At 38.6% G+C, this 17,486-nt stretch overlaps 1 protein-coding gene across 5 annotated transcripts in view; it reads left to right on the forward strand.

Moving 5' to 3' along the window:
• LOC122556676 (uncharacterized) overlaps positions 1-17,486 on the forward strand; it is a 42,062-nt gene that overhangs the window by 13,191 nt on the left and 11,385 nt on the right. For 2 of the 5 annotated variants that reach the window (XM_087995364.1, XM_087995365.1), the window contains exons 2-4: positions 7,647-7,799; positions 11,226-11,330; positions 14,631-14,729. In XM_087995364.1, the coding sequence (XP_087851490.1) occupies positions 7,647-7,799; positions 11,226-11,330; positions 14,631-14,729 (357 nt within the window). The remainder of the gene's footprint in view (positions 1-7,646; positions 7,800-11,225; positions 11,331-14,630; positions 14,730-17,486) is intronic. The other 3 variants (XM_043703700.2, XM_043703701.2, XM_087995366.1) reach the window with 3 other exon arrangements.

The following is a 17,486-nucleotide window of genomic DNA, read 5'->3' on the forward strand; positions in this document are numbered from 1 at the left end:
AGACAGTCTTGTTACATGTCTACAAGGTGTAGGTGAGGCCACAGAGGTGAGACTCTGTACAGTTTTGGTCACTGTTTTAAAGAAATCATACATTGGTATTTGAAACTATCCAAAGGGATTCACTCGGCTGATCCCTGGGATGAAAGGATTCACTTATCAAGAATGGCTAAACTAGTTAAGGCCTCTACTCATTAGAGTTTAGAAAGATGAAGGTAATCTTATCAACAAATATATGATTCTGAAGGGGCTTGACAGAGCTGGTGTTAAGAATAAAAACAAAATAGTTTGGATGCTGGAAATGTCAAACAAACAGAAAAATTACTGGAGGAACTGAAATCTGGCAGCATCTGTGGAGAGAGAAACAGATGTGAAGGAGAGTCACACAAGACTCAAAATATTAACTCTTTATCTCTCTGTAGATGTCCAAGGTCAGACTTACACAGTTAATTGTAGGTCCCAGGGGAGTGTTCCTGAACAGACAGACCTAGGGGTGACGGTAGATAGCTCCTTGAAAGTGGAATCGGTGATAGATAGGCTGGTGGAAAAGGAATTTGGCACGCTTGCCTTCATCAGTCAGAGCATTGAACACATGAGTTGGGACGTTCATGTTAAAGTTGTATAAGATGTTGGTAAGGCCACATTTGGAGTACTACATAGTGGTTGCCCTGCTATTAGAAGGATGTTATTAAACTGGAAAGGGTGAATAAAAGATTGACAAGGAAAGGTTGGATAGGCTGGGACTTTCTTTCCCTGGAGCATGGGAGACTGAGGGGAGTGACCTTTAAGAAGGTTATAAAATCCTAAGGGGCATATATAAAGTGAATAGCCAAATTTTCTCCTCAGTATAGAGGAGTCTAAAACAAAGGACATAGGTTTAAGCCGAGAGGGGAAAGGTTTAAAAGGGACTTTAGGGACATCTATTTCACACAGAGGGTGGTGCATATATGGAACAACTGCTAGAGGAGTGAAAGGGTTGAGTGCAATTATAACATTTAAAATACATTTGGATAGATACGTGGACAGGAAAGGATTAGAGGGATTTCAGCCAAATGTAGGCAAATGAGAATAGTTTAGTTTAGGAAGCCAGGTTAGCATGTATGAGTTGGTCTGAAGAACATGTTTCCGTGCTATATGACCCAATGATTCTATAACTGTATGTGGAGAAAACATTTCTAAACTTGCTGTTCTGCTTTTCCCTCTAGTTTATTCTCCAGTTATCAATTTTTTGAGTGATCTAAGTAAAGGATCCTAGTCATAGAGTCATAGAGTCATAGAGATGTATGGCATGGAAGCAGACCCAACTCATCCATGCCAACCAGATACCCAACTCAATCTAATCCCATCAGCCAGCACCTGGACCATACAAACACTTCCTATTCATATACCCATCCAGATGCCTTTTAAATGGTGCAATTGTACTCGCCTCCACCACTTCCTCTAGCAGCTCATTCTATACACGTACCACCTTTCGAGTGAAAAAGTTGTCCCTTAGGTCTCTTTTATATCTTTCCCCTCTCACCCTAAACCTATGCCCTCTAGTTCTAGACTCCCCCACCTCAGAGAAAAGACTATGTCTATTTATCCTATCCATGCCCCTCATGATTTTATAAACCTCTATAAGGTCATCCCTCATCCTCCGACATTCCAGGGAAAACAGCCCCAGCCTATTCAACCTCTCCCTATAGCTCAAACCCTCCAACCCTGGCAACATCCTTGTAAATCTTTTCTGAACCCATTCAAGTTTCACAATATCTTTCTGATAGGAAGGAGACTAGAATTGCATGCAATATTTCAAAAGTGGCCTAACTAATGTCCTGTACAGCCATAACATGACCTCTCAACTCCTGTATTCAATACTCTGACCCATAAAGGAAAGCATTCCAAATACCTTCTTCACTATCCTATCTACCTGCGACTCCACTTTCAAGGAGCTATGAACCTTCACTCCAAGGTCTCTTTGTTCAGCAACACTCCCTAGGACCTTACCATTAAGTGTATAAGTCCTGCTAAGATTTGCTTTCCCAAAATGCAGCAGCTCGCATTTATCTAAATTAAACTCCATCTGCCACGTCTCAGCCCATTGGCTAAAAAAAGTAAATATTCCTAGGAATCTGCTGAAATTGTTTGCACTAATCTGTGACTTTAGAATCAAGCAAGTTATCCAGTTCTATGTGCCTGTGAACATCTCATTGTCCAAAGGTTTCATGAAGACCTGGCATTCATCATTTGAAACTGTTTCATTGAGTGGCAAGCTATAATTCCTTTATTTTCTCTTTAACATATTCTTTAACTGTGTCTGTCTATGTGTGATTGAAAGTTATGATCAAAGATTGCAAATATTGCTTCAATCACTTGTTTTATCTTTGTTCTGATAAAGTTACATTGTTAATAATAAATTGATTTTTTAAGTTATAAACTTGATGTTCTTTTATTTGTAAAGTCTGGTTAGGAAGAAATGTGAAATGTTTAGAGTTATTGAATGTCTTAATTTCACTGTGTTACGAATCCAATGATAGTGATGCTAATTTGGTTGGCTTGCTATATCTGTGTTGTAATATTTCTTCTTTGCTTGTGAGTGGAGGAGGCGGGGAGGGGTGAATGCAGGATGATGGTGTGGGTGAAGTTGGGGATTTTAACAATGTACAGTCGCCCCTTTTAGGCTAAGTATTTTCCTAATCTGCAAATGCATTTATTTCAATCAAGGAGCAAACTTTCATGACTATCCTACATTAAGCATAGGATCCAATTATATATTTCTATAACATTTATTTAATGCCTCATGCATCATTACCGGGGAACAATAAGTATCACATCCCTGCACCCTACTGTATTGAATGGGTTCCCTTTCCTGTTCCTCAGGTGCTGTCTGACCTGCTGTGCATGCCCAGCACCACTCTAATCTCAACTCTAATCTCCAGCATCTGCAGTCCTCACTTTCGCTTAGAGAGAAGGTAGCTGACAGTGCAATAGGTAGATGAAGGTGGGGGTATTTTTGATAGGTCGGGGGGGGAGGGTGGAGTGGATAGGTGGGAAGGAAGATGGACAGGTGGGAAGGAAGATGGACAGGTAGGATAGGTCATGGGGGCATTGCTGAGCTGGAAGGTTGGATCTGGGAGAAGGTGGAGGGAGGGGAAATGAGAAAACTGGTGAAACTCATGGATACAGGTCCAGTGCTGGTCGGAGGAGGCAGAGGATCAACTCCGGTGCTGTCTGGAATCGGCTTATTGAGCCATGTTCAAACAGTCTGCAGGTACCTTGGACGGGTATGCCACCACCGTCACAGACTTTATCAGCAAGTGTGTGGGGGACTGCATACTGAGGAGGTCAATCCGGGTGTTTCCCAACAGGAAATCCTGGATGAATCAGGACATAAAGAACCTGTTAAAAACCAGGTGTGAGGCCTTCAGATCAGGAGAACTACTCAAATTTAAGGAATCCAAGTATGACCTTCGCAGAACCATTAAGACAGCCAAGGACCAATACCGATCCAAACTAGAGACCCGGACAGACACCCAGTGACCATGGCAAGGACTGATTTTTTTGCATTGTCATTTGGGTGACATAGGTGAATTTTTAACTTCCTTAATTCCTTCAAACATCTTTATGTGGAATTATTGGGATTGAGTCTTCATGCCAATGCAAATACAATGCTGTGTGTAAAGCAGAACAATGAATGAAGAAATATAGCAGTTACTTTGGTCAATACTTTAAAGTTAAAGTAATGCATGCAAACTAAATACATGGGTCCGATTCCTTTGGGGTTGCTGCATTGCTGCAAATAAACAAGTTAGAAACCAAAATGCAAAAATGCTTTGCAACTAATTGTTGAAGAGTCAAGATTTTGTTCGTTGTGGCCTTGTCTCTATGCCCTTATATTCAAATTGCCCAACATCTTTCATATTTCAAAATAAAAATGATCATGCCAAAGCTGTTATTGGCCAGAACCAAAACCTGTTGGCACATTGCCTACTAATGTTTGTTCACCAGAGTTTCTGTAAAGATGCAAAGCTTTGATGAAATTATATTCATCTTCCAAAACATCTTTTGGAAGATGAATATAATTTCATCAAAGCTTTGAATAAGATTCAATCTACTGGCTGGTGATACAACTTCCTCTATGCCCAAGGAAACAGGGTTTGGTTCCTGTTGGCTGAGCCAGCCAGAGTCTATTTGCAGAACAAAGCTTTTTCTAAACATCCTCTACTGACCCTTTCTGTTTTATGAAGCTTTCAACACAATCGCTTGAAGTACACTGAAATTATTTTATCTCATTATTATCTAAATACTTCAAATATATTTTTGCATCAAAAACACTGTTAGTTTATGGCATTTTTTGGAAACTCTGTTAAAACTGACTGTAAATGCAAGCAATTTTAAATTATGAAATTAACAGAATGTTTGTGATAAATTATTAACAGAATCCCGGGCAGCTTTTATTAAATTTTATTAAAAATATCTCATTACATTTTTCTTCAATTCCTCTTTCAAGTAATACCAAAAATAATTCCACAACTTCTGTGACATCTACCGAAATAAATCCAACAACCTCAACAGATATTTGTTATAAGGAGTCAAAGGTTATTGGGGTTAGGTCAAAATTGTGGCCATACTTATATCAGCCATGATCTTATCAAATGTTGGAGCAGGCATGAGGGCCTGAATGAGCCACTCCTGCTCCTAAATCATTTGTTTTTATGTTTGTTTTTAACACTGTTTACACTAGACAGTCAAATACTTTGGCATTAACAAAATTGCATTGACTTGATCCCTCATTCCCCTAAGATACAGACTTACAATTATTTTGTTTTGTGGTTACTTCCAGTTTAGATTATAAAACAAAATGAGTGTTAACAATCACAACATGATTAGAAAGCTTTGTGACAAAGAGTTCCAAATTCTAATAAGTGATATTTTTTCTGCATCACCCTTAATTCTTTAATACACTTAAGTATTTGTCCCCTTATTGTATATCACATACAAGTAGAAACAATTTAACATGAAATATCTTAGTATAAGTATTCCTAATAATATCTGAGTGAACATAAACAACATTTTCTCTCTTTTTGATACTTCAAATAATACTGCTCAAAATTACATACAACACAGTGTAGCTGCGGTTTAATTAAAATCTGAGCCAGGCTGAATATTTGTCTCCACCTTTGGATTATATGCCTCCAGATACAAAGCTGGTGTTTCCCATATCCTTTGAATGATCTTATATACCAAAGTGTGCTGCCACCTTTGATAATTTGTGTTGTACCTGTAAAATCTCCTCATTGGGTCTAAATTTTCTGATCCAAATATTAATGGCACACAACAACTCAGACTTCATTCCACTTAACGAGTTACCTGTTACTAAATTTCTAAGTAATACTACTTACTCACAACAACACTGATTTCTGAGACATCTTACAAACTATGGTATGTCTCAAGTGGTCAGCCCATCAACAGTTGTCCTGGCATGTCTTCTGAAGTAGGTAACCGAACTGTTCACAAAGTTGTTTCTTTATTCCCCTTTCCTTGCTCCGACCATGCCACATAAGGTAACAATTGTCTTTATCCCATCCAAGTGATTTTCAATGATGTTGCTATTGTGTTTGAAGCCTGTATTTTCTCTGGACCCTTTCTTCAAGGCAATGCTTGACTAAATGCAAGCAATTGTTTAAGATAGTATCCTTAATATGTCTCAATGATTGAGTGTAGGTTACAGTTTTCCAATCACAGAAAAAAAATGTCCTTCACAGCTTACACACCCTAGAAAATTACTAGAGACAGTCAACAAAAATTGGTGGTTTGACCAATATTTTTGCATCCTCATGCCCATAATTGCATTCTACATCCAGGTTACCAATTACTTCCTCCACCACCATAAGACAAATCTAGCTCAGAGAATTTCACCACAACAAGCTAACATTCATTAATAATAAATAAAAAAATAAAAGCCTGGTTGCATGATTCAACGTGATTGATACAAGAATAAATTACACGTGGATCATGGACTTATTGTGTGCTTGTATCTGTTTCTGCATATTCTTACATATCATTTTTATCATGTTCTTCTCATAAATTTAAAACCATATGAGGTAAGGTATAGTTGCCACATACTGTATACTCTTGTTTCTACGTTGTCCATACTTTGCACCCTATCTGCCACTTCTTCATCCATTCAAGCTTCACCTATGTCTTCCTGCAGTATTTTTATCCAAAATAGTAATCAAATTTTTCTTACCTCTGTACTAATTGAGTGACACTAAATCATTCCAATATTGTTCCCTCAGAGCCAACATTATATCCAACTATTTATATACAGCAAACCTAACAGAAACCATTGTGAAATACCACAGTCTACAACTTTCTGGATTTTTAGTCCTATAGATTTCCTCTTATCATTTTAATTTGCCTTTTGATATTCATCAATCTACTCATCTGAGTAGAATTCTTTGTAAGAACATTTTAGGATAGATTTGAAATTAAAGGATGATATTTGCACAGATATTCAAATTCATTTCTGAAGTTTTTTTTCTACATGGACTTAAAGGGAGTATTGCCTAAATATCAGCCTTTTAATTTGAAACTATCCTTAATTGTCATTACAAGGAATTCTTAAAGGTTGATTCAGCATGCCTGTCATTTAGAAAAATCACACTGTTTAACCGTGCTTAATTCTATCAATTTTTAAAAATTGTTTTTAATGATTCTATTTTATTAACTCTAATAACTTACAAAATATTCTGAGCAAAGTTAATTATTAAATATTTTCCTAACTTATATCTATCTTCTATTTTAAATAAGTCACATTTTTTGGGTTTAGTAATGGTGCAACATCTACTGAATTTTGGAAAATTATAGCCTTACCTCCATTTATTGCTTTCCTACTTGCCTTAGGCTTCTGGATGTAAACTAGCACATCCCTATAATTGGTCTCATTTATACTTGAGCACTTCCTTTATGAAAGTATGATCAATTACCATAAAAAGACTGCCACGGTCACTGTGCCTCAGTACACATGACAATAAATTCAATTCAATTTAATTCAATTTTCAGTGAACAATAAAGATTGCACCATGAATACATTGAAACAACTTTGTTAAGTATTTTGATTAAAAAAAGTTTGTAAAATATTCCAGTTCTATAACCATCTAAAGGAGAAAGAAGAGGTGACGCTTTAGGATGGACAGTTTATTAGTTTGCTACTTCTGATGAAGTGCCTATCCCTTTTCTTGCTCAATAATGAAGGCCACAATGTGTCCCAGGGATATAGTGAAACCTAATGGGAAATGATTGGAACAAAAGGATGATGATATGTGTACACAGAGCTAATTAAGACCCTGCCTTCAATGCAAATTAGACAACTACCCCACATTCTGGTGGAACATTTGATCAGAGAATTTACCAGTAAAACTTTAAGGAAAATAAATTACCTGTGCCTTATGCCCGATCAGTGCCCTTGCCCATTTTCTCGTGCACCTCCTCTCCAGGTACCCACAATTTTCATTGCATCAACACCTGACATTAACAATCATCCAGTGTAATGTTGATAAGCAAAAAAAAACTTCATAGGCTAATGGTACCTATCTCTGATCATCCTCAGCTTTAAGAACTGAGTGTGTTACCATTGACTCTGGTCATTAATCTTTTATTAACAGAAAATAGAAAACTATTCTATGAATGTTATGCCCTAGGAATAACAACCAGAGGAGAGACTACAACTGTTAAAACAAATACATCGGAACCATCAGTGACATGGGGCAACACAAGTTCACAAGATGCAGGTAGCCAGCAAACTACGAGAATCCCAGGTAAGTGTTTTAATGTTTCAGCTTTCAACACAAAGGTTTATGAATTTGGAATAATACAAGTCATTAACTTTAAGGCCAGTAAGACTCCAAAGAAAGGGTTGTATGCATTCTAGCAATGTGCACTTCAGCAGCAAGAATAATAAAGCAGAACCTTATTTGAAGCAGAGAGGCAACAAACTGCTGCAGTACAGAGGGTTCTGGGGTTCTTCTATATGTATTACAGGAAGTCAGCATGTAGGTACAGCTAGTAATTAGGAGAGTGAGCAGATTCTGTGCTTTTTTTGCAGGTGTGCCTTGGCTTACTGTCTGGCAGCCAGAAAGCCAGAGGCAACCATACTGCAGCCATGTTTTGGAGACAAAAGGTATGCTCCTCTGAGTGTAAATTCCTTTCCTGATCAATAATAATTAATTTTAAGGAGCCTCCCAGTGCATTAAACAGTACAATAGACATCATAATTACACAAAAAATAAGTTCATGTAACAAATGTTTCAAAGTACAGATTTTTATTACCTTAGGCAGTCAGATGATGGCTGGTGTAAAAAATAAAAGATTTGACAGAACATGAAGGATTTTGTCAAGGCAAATGACAAGGGACTCGCAACAAAACCGTAATTTTGCAGTTCCCCAGTTGTCAGAGGTTCAAGTTTAATTTTCAGGCCTGTCACTGACTGCCACTCACTGCAAGCATACTCCCTGCTGGAAAAATAGGATCATAGAATGACCCCTTTAATCATAATGCAGGGTACAACTGGATAATAAGAATGCATATCAATTGAAATAATTTCCATTTCTCAACTGAGAATGCAGGCATCTTTGTCTCATAAATTGAAACAGTAAAAACTATTACTTTATTGTTTGCTAATAAGTATGTTGCAACTAGATGCTGGCAAGGTTGCTCATTCGTATGGTTCCAAGAGGGATATCACATACAGTTAAGCTCCCAGGTGACAAGGAAAAACTTGTTCCTTTCCTTAATTCACTTATTCCCTTTATTGGTTACAAAAAGATTAAGTTAGAAAGGATTCCTTCACTTCTGCATACCTTCTCCAAGACCTAAACTTTAAAAAGGAGCCAATTTAACAAGGCTTTTTTGGATTAACAAAAGGAGTGAACTTATTTTTTACTAGGTATGAGAAGAAATACTACCACAACACACACACACACCAGAATTTTCCCAGAGCATGAATGAAATGGGCTATGTGTAAAAAAATTGGATGAGATGTCCAGTGGGGCCCTTCTCTACATTAACACTGAAAAGTCATATTTTCAAACTAAATCCTGGCCGTCCAGATGAGATTCTTGCTAGTGAACAGTGAAAGGCTATTACTGAGATTATCATTCTTATTATTTTTACTTTTTTAAAATTTGTTCATAAATGAATCACTGGCTGCATGTTCAACACCTCCTCCCACTCCACCAAGGATATGAAAATCCTGGGCCTTCTCCACTACCAGATCTAAGGCACTGGACAACTGGATGAAGAATGCCTCATCTTCCACCTTGGGGCCCTTCAACCACATGGCATCAACATTGATTTCACCAGTTTCCTCATCTCCCCTCCTCCCACATCCAATCCGCCAACTCGGCATCACCCTCTTGAACTGTCCTACCTGTCCATCTTCCTTCCCACCTCTTTTCTCTAACCTCTGTTCTGACCTATCACCATCAGCACCCACCTGTATCCACCTATTGCTTTTCTAGCTACCTCCCTCCCGCCTCACCCCCACCATCTTGTTTATCTCTCAGCCCTCTTCCCCTTCCACAGTTCTGATGAAGATCTTATGCCTGAAATGTCAAACTCCCCTGCTCCTCAGATGCTGCCTGACCTGCTGTGCTTTTCCAGTGCCTCACGTTTTGACTCTGACTCTCCAGCATCTGCAGTCCTCACTTTCTCTCATTAGCAGGAATGACACAAAGGAAGGGATTACGATGAAAGTAGGTGGCACAGCTATTGATGCTCATGCAGGTTGGATAAAGCTGTCCCAAGTAAGTGAGTTAACAGCGCAGGGGACGTGCAGAATTTATAGTGTGACAATTTCCCTTTGTCTATCATGTTTGGGGTAAATGTCGCAAATTGTACAGACTGGCTCTGCACTGCCAATTTTCGATTGGTTGTGCAAGGGCCTTTCAAAAATGGTCATGGCACTGGGATCTCAGGATATCCTGGCAGCAATGACTATTTTACCTACGATGACTAGGAGATTTGATATAGCATCAGGTGACTGGGGTGCATGGATTCATGGGATATAGTTAATGAGGTGGTTTAGGGACAATCCTGTGAGAAAACTTACTCCTCCATGGAGCTCAATGAAAATGACAATTTTAGTAAGGTTCAGGCCAATTGCACTTGGATTAGAAATAGGAGGTTACTCCAAAAAAGAATAAAAGCCAGGTTATTTGGTTGTATTTGAATTGTTCTATATTGTAGGAATATTTGGTTACTCCTGTGAAGTTGACGTTGACAGTTGAACAGTTGATTTTTGAGATCCTAAGCTTTGTAGGTTGATTAAAATGCTTTTCTCCTGATTCCTTTTTTAAAAAATAATTGCTTGTGGGCGGTCAGAGACAGACATATGTCCTTCATTTCTTTAACTGTGTGCAGGGATTTCCAGAGCATAATAGGCATGCACTAGTCCACAGCAGCTTAATAATACTGTTAACTAGTGGTCAATTTCTTTTAAGGCTTTTAAAAAAAAAATATTCATAGAATGAGGTTGTCACTGGACAGGCCAGCATTTATTACCCATCTGTAATTGCCCAGAGGGTAGTTAAGAGTCAATCACATTGGTGTGTGTCTGGAGTCACATGTAGGCCAGTAAGGTAAGGATGGCAGTTTCCTTCCCTCAAGGGCATTAGGGAAGCAAGTGGGTTTTTCCAAAAATTGTCAATGGATTTGTGGTTATCATTATACTTTTAACTCCACAATTTTTATTATTGAATTCAAACTCCAGTCTCTGCCATGATGGGATTTGAACCCAGGTCCCTAGAACCTTACTTAGGGTTCCAGATTAGAAGTCCAGCGATACACTCAGTCATTGACTCAGCCCCTTTTTTGCATATTCCTGGAAGAGGAAACCACAAAAAGTACCTGCAAGAGATGGGTCACTGCCAAGGGGTGAAAAGTGGTGGAGTGATGATCATTACCTTCGTTATCTCAAGTTGCTTTCTGTGTGAACTTTCTTTGACACCTTTATGTGTTAAATACTATTGATTCCACACAGAAGTTCTTTTGGTAGCCAGCCACTGAATTTATACCTGTGGGTATTTTTTCTATTGCATTCCTCTTTTTCCTATTGAAAAAATATTTTGGAATTAAGAGTTAAAAACACCATAGTGTTTTGGGATTCTGACACGGTGTTGTAAACAATTGCTTTGAACTGTTGTGAATATTTGTATCATAATCAGCAATACTTCTCATTTTATAGTGTCAAGTATTCCTTCAGTGACAGACACTTTCACCATTGTACCATCTACAGGAAGCAAAAACACAACATTTGAAACAGTAACCTCTCAGAAGAATGAAACAACAGGTAAAACCTGTCACTCCATTAAAATGTTGGTACTTCAATGTGGTGTAAACAATCCATCTATACTGGTCATTTTAGGCTTGACAGGGTTTGACATAGATTAAAGATTTCTCCATGTGACTGTTCTTAACAGTGACACAAGAGGACAGTTGATGCTTCAAGAGGTGAGCTGTTGCACCTTCTTATGGAATGTCTAAAGTCACAATATGCCTCAGGCAGGATTTTTTCAGTCTTAGGGAATGCACTATAGAACAGATATTTGCGATCAACAGTTTGCAGATGATCGTGGTGTTTTGCACTCTGCACCAGACTTGAAAGTCACTCTCACTCTCTCCAATTCTGCACACAAAACCCAGCCTGACCCTGAATGTTGCTAAAACAAAACTCATATATCAACCCACACATAGTCAGCCTAATATTTTACCTCTCACATATGTTGAAGGAGAAACTCTGGAATATGTTAAGCATTTCCCAGACCTCAGTTGCCACTTTTCTGAAAAGTGAGAAGATCCAACACTTGAATTAGTTGCCCCAGTTTAGCTTTCTTCAAACTACTACAATAAAAAAAACAACAAAGTCTTAGTATAGAAAGCAGTTGTCATCTCCTTACTACTATGGTGGCCAATTTAGACTGTGCATCAGTGATGTGTAAGAGAACCACAGAAGGTTCATTAGCAAAGCTCTTCCATATCCTCCAGATTTATTGTAAGGAACATCAAACACACATTTGGGTGCCCTCTTTGAAGCCAGCTCCACGAGCAGTGAGGTGAAACTCTTGCAACTTCAGAAAACTGGACACTATGTCTGAATGGTCAAAATTTCATCAGATCCTGTTTTCTCAACTCTCAAATGGTCAATATTCCAGGGGAGGGCAAAGAAAACTTTTCCAAGGTACTCAAACTCTCCTTGAAACAGGGTAGTATTGATAATAATTATTGGAAGGAATTTTTACCTATTGGTCAGAATGACAACAACATGCCCATCAAGCTGCATCACACTTTAAGGCACACTGTCTTAATAGTAAGACCAGGAGGAAAGAAGAATAAGCAAATTCTGTACTCTGGATTCCACTATCTCATGGGGCATCCTGATTTTTGTGCCCAAAGATATACAGTTCGAGAACTGGCTTATTCATTCCAAGTTCATAGCGCCAACATTATGCAACTCGTTGCAAGCTCCCTACAGCAGATCTAACTCAAACATCTCTTATAACTATACAAACATCAATGATCGATGATTGAAATTTACACCTCTGAGGGGACATCATTACTGAATTAAGGGACAGGTGTCACTAACAAAACAATCAACATAATTTGTATATGTATTTGTGCATATTTTTATTAAGTAACTATCTCATCAAATAAACATTGTTATAAATTAGGACAGAAAATTCATAAAATGGTCCCAGTTCTTGATATAGTGAGAAAACATGAAGAGATGGGTTTGAAAGGTAGTATCTGGTTAATGAACAGGAAAGGGTTAATGGGGTTTTGCTGCATGCGGCAGAAATTATTGCTGAAAATGTGCTAACAACATTGGTACAAATTAGAATTCAATACTTGATTCACAATAAATTGATATTAAATTTCTCAATTACAAAATTAGTCTCAACTTTTCTCTCCATCCTACATCTTCAACTTCTTCCAGTGATACATGCTAGTTCACAACATAAGTTCACCTGAATCTGAGCTTCTTAATCCTCCACTGTAAGGGATCTTCCCAGTACTTCACCCATAGAAGTTTGCTTTGCGCAAGACATGAAAAGAAATAATGGCACTACTCAAAATGAAACATCTAATAATGAAATAGAGTGGGGCATTGATGCCCCTGAAAGGGAGCAAGCCTGTTAGCCAGAAGGAACATGGAAAATAGTAAAAGAAGGTTGGAGGTATGGGAAGAAAAATGGCAGATCAAGTTTAATCTGGGCTAATGAGGTGATGCGTTTTAGTGTTCAAGTACAAGTGGGAATTATATAATCAATAGCAGAATCCTTAGGTGTATTGATATGCAGAGGGATCTGTGTGTGCAGGTCTACAGAATGACTGAAGGTGCAGCACAGGTGGATAAGATAGTAAAAAAGGCCTATGGCATGCTTGCCTTTATTGGAAGGGGCATTGAATATAAGGATAGGCAAGTTATGCTGCTGCTTTACAGAACTTTAGTTAGATGACGCTTGGAATATTGTATACAGTTCTAGTCACCACATTACCAGAAGGATGTGGATGCTTTGGATAGGATACAGAAAAGGTTTACAAGGATGTTGTCTGCTATCAGGAATTTTAGTTATGAAGAAAGGTTGGCTAGACTGGGTTTGTTTTCACTGGAACACAGGAGGTTGATGGGTGACCTGACAAAAGTTTATAAGATTATGAATGGCATAGACAGAGGGGAAAGTATGAGATTTTTTCCCAGAGTGGAGGGGTCAATTACTAGGGAACACAGGTTCAAGGCGGAGGGGGGAATGTTTAAAAGAGATGTGTGAGGCAAGTTTTACACATAAAGGGTGGTGAGTGGGAACATGCTGCCAGAGAAGGTGGTGGAAGCAGACACAATAGCAGCATTCAGGAAGCACCTGGATAAATACATGAATAGGAAGGGAACAGAGAGATACAGATCCTGTAAGTGAAGACAGTTTTATTATGGAAGGGCAAAATGTGTCAGCGCAGGCTTGAAGAGCCAAAAAGCCTGCTCCTGTATTGTACTTTGTTGCGCTTTGTTCTTAAAGCGAAAGACGCTCAGCAGTTTTCTACAATACGATGGTTGTGTTCTTGTGCAACCCTGCGTAAAAGAAAAATCGCGCTTTAGAAAGAGCACTTAGAGTGTAGGTGATGTAATCGTGTTACAGCCAAAACACATTTTAAAAGTTTATGCTTTAGAAACAGTGTCCTCAATTCGCCAATCGTGTTGCAGCAAATTTGTGTTGACGAAACATACATTAGAACAGAATGTAATCAAATTGGGATTTGGGGGCTAAGGGTGGAATTTATTACGGTGAAAAAAATAAATGGAGACTATTAAAGAGGACAGAGTTGGTAAAATTAGATGACAAAGGGAGAAGATACAGACAAAATCTAGCACTGGCGCTTTTTGTGGAAAGAAGGAGGAGCTGGAAAGTTAAAGAAGAAGGTGTTATCTGTTCTGGAGCTCCAATTTAGAACATCGCCTAAAAGATTCAATTAATAGAATTCAGGGGATTTGTGGTAATATGGATCCTTGTTCAAGTCCTTTGTCGCCATTCTTATTTGTTAATATTTACAATTATTAATTACATCGCACCTGTATTTTCTTGATTTTCCCTTATAGTTAACACAACCACTGCTACTCAGTCAACATTTATCTCTGTGGCAACTACTAGACTGGCTACATTCTCTATGATGTCAATCAGCAAGGCTGAATTAACAGGTAAAGACTGTCACTGGTTTTATTCTCGTATTAAATTAACTCTATATTTGGCAAGTGGCCAATTAAAGTAATATGTAACCCAGTAAAGCCAGACTAATGGTCTGGGGATCAGGATTCAAATTCCACCATGGCAGATGGTGAAATATGTTTAGAAATGACCATGGAAATGATGAAACCTTTTATCCTTACTGAAAAATCTCAACTACACTGACTCAACTTAAGTGTGGGTTGCAGCAACATCCTTTCAGTCTCAGGAACTAAGTTTAACAAACACTTTATGAAAATATATTTTTCCAACATGTCTATTTATTTAATAAACATCTACCATAGTTCTGTGAATAAAGATAATAAATGATCTGCCTAATGTCTTGTCAGCCAAAGCCTATACCTAAAATGGCTACAATAAGCATTGTCAAGGGTAAGGAGTTATTGTATAAGGAATATCATTGTTCCAGTTCTAAAATGCCTAACATAAACCAGAGTGACGCAATGATGCTGATATTTAATAGGAGGAGGGGAACACATGGGCAACCTCATCAAGCAGGGCACATCAATTTCTGTGAACCTTAAAGGCACAGCCGAAATAGTACTCTTTCCTTTTGCTTTCTATCATTCACCTTTCAAGTTACCATTGCCAGGAAGGTCTTTGTCAATTTAGGAAGTTGCAGATTGGTGCTTTGTGAACCAGGAGAGAGGCTGTTATGGGAGGGGAGATGTCAATGTTCAGGGACCAATGGTCAGAAGAGGAGGCCATCTTAGCAAGGGGAAGGTTGCTTGCTAAATGAGTCTGAGGGCAGGCAATGAGGGATCAGATTTCCCTCAGTCGATTTGAGAAAGACGTGATCATGATCAGCAAAGGGAACGTGGAGGGCTTTCATGAGAAGTCCAAGTTCTACTGCTCCTCCTGGCCTAGCAGAACTTCTGTAAATAGCACATATCTGTGTGGAATAACTGATTCTATCTTGTTTTTATTTCTCGGGTTACCAACCCTGGCAAAATACCAATGAGGTTTAAACTGGGCTGGCAATTGCAATGTAAAAGTTTAATTTAAGTAAATAAATTAAATGCCCCACCTTTCCATCGTAGGGGGCTCTAATGACATGAAACAGGTCATTTTAAAAAGGAAGGCACAGTGGCTAGCACTGCTGCCTCACTGTGCCAGGGACCGGGGTTCAATTCCCACCTCAGGCAACTGCCTGTGTGAAGTTTGCATGGTCTGCATGGGTATGCTCCATTTTCCTCTCCACAATCCAGCAATGTGCTGGTCAGGTAAATTGGCCATTCTAAGTTGCTTATAGTGTTAGTTGCATGGGTCTGGGTGAGTTACCCTTTGGAAGATCAGTATGGACTTGGTGGGCCAAAGGGCCTGCCTCCATACTGTAGGGAATCTAATCTAGACAGCTGGCATATATGTGGATGATTAGTGTCTCATAGTTTTATCTTTAATTCCCCTACCTTGACCTTGTCCAAATATTAACATAAAAGCTCAAACGTCTGGTAAGATCAGATGTATAGATTTGACAAATAGAGGACAAGGAGATCATCTCAGTTTACTAAACAAAATTAAAGAACAGGTCTCCTGAAAGGAAAAACGGTCTTGAGGTTTACATACTAAAGCACCTCCAGGTCACCTCACTTTTATCTCTGGAAACGTAAACGTGACTTCTCTCCTCCCAGCCTGGGCCAACAACTTTCCTATTGAATTTCCTCATCAACTTATTAAATTGCAGTCAGAATATCAAATTGGTTATGGTTCCTGTGCTTCAGAAAATTCTCATCCTAATGCTAATTATATTGTGTCACAAAGGCACAGCTCTCAGAATTGATGGTAAACCTATGTATTGTATTGAGGGAACTGGTATCAGATTTATAGTGCCTGGCTGAATACTTTGTTGATAATGCAGTTGATTGGACACAACACTGGTAATGCAATCTCCCTCACTTTCTGTGTTTACTCATTCACACAACGCTCAAAAGGCATTATTAATATATCTTAAGGAATCAGAGGTGGGTAGATTTACATGCAGAGAAACCTATACAGATTCCATTGTGAAAAAAATCTGCCTCAGAATCCAATCAGTTGTTGTCAATGCAATTTGCAAGTGTGACTATTTTTTAAAAAGTTAATTTATTGTAAGCATCGTTGGCTGGGCCAGCATTTATTGTCCATTGCTAGTTGCCCTTGAGAATGTTATGGTGAGGCACCTCCTTGAACTACTACATACATAATACTGATAGGGAAGGAGTGTAGGATTTTGACACAGCAATAGTGAAGGAATAGCAATATAGCTCAAGGTCAGTATGGTCTGCTGCTGGCACTGTGCATCAGTGACAGAATGAATGCTGAAGACGTTAACTGAGGTGCAAATCAAGCAGACAGCTTTGTCTTGGATGGTGTGAAACTTCATCAGTGCAGTTGCATCCAAGCATTTGGAGTGTATTCAATCACACTCTTGACTTATACCTTGTAGATGGTAGATAGCCTTGCAGGAGTTAGGAGTTTAATTGTGACATAATTTCCAGACTCTGATTTGCTTTTGTAATCACATAATCATATGGCTCGTCCATTTCAGCTTATAGTAATTAGCAATGGTAACCCCAGCATGCTAATAATGGAGGATTATCGGGGCAACCCCCACTGTATATATTGTCCCACCACCTCTCGTGGGTCTGTCCTGTCAGTGAAAAATAATCCACCTAGGGATGAGATGGTGATGGTGCTGTCTGAAACATTGTCTGCAAGGTATGATTCCATGA

This window comes from Chiloscyllium plagiosum, unplaced genomic scaffold, assembly GCF_037043375.1.
Source record: "Chiloscyllium plagiosum isolate Xiang-an unplaced genomic scaffold, Cpla_swu_hap1 HiC_scaffold_16, whole genome shotgun sequence".
In the NCBI taxonomy this organism is placed as follows: Eukaryota; Metazoa; Chordata; class Chondrichthyes; order Orectolobiformes; family Hemiscylliidae; genus Chiloscyllium; species Chiloscyllium plagiosum.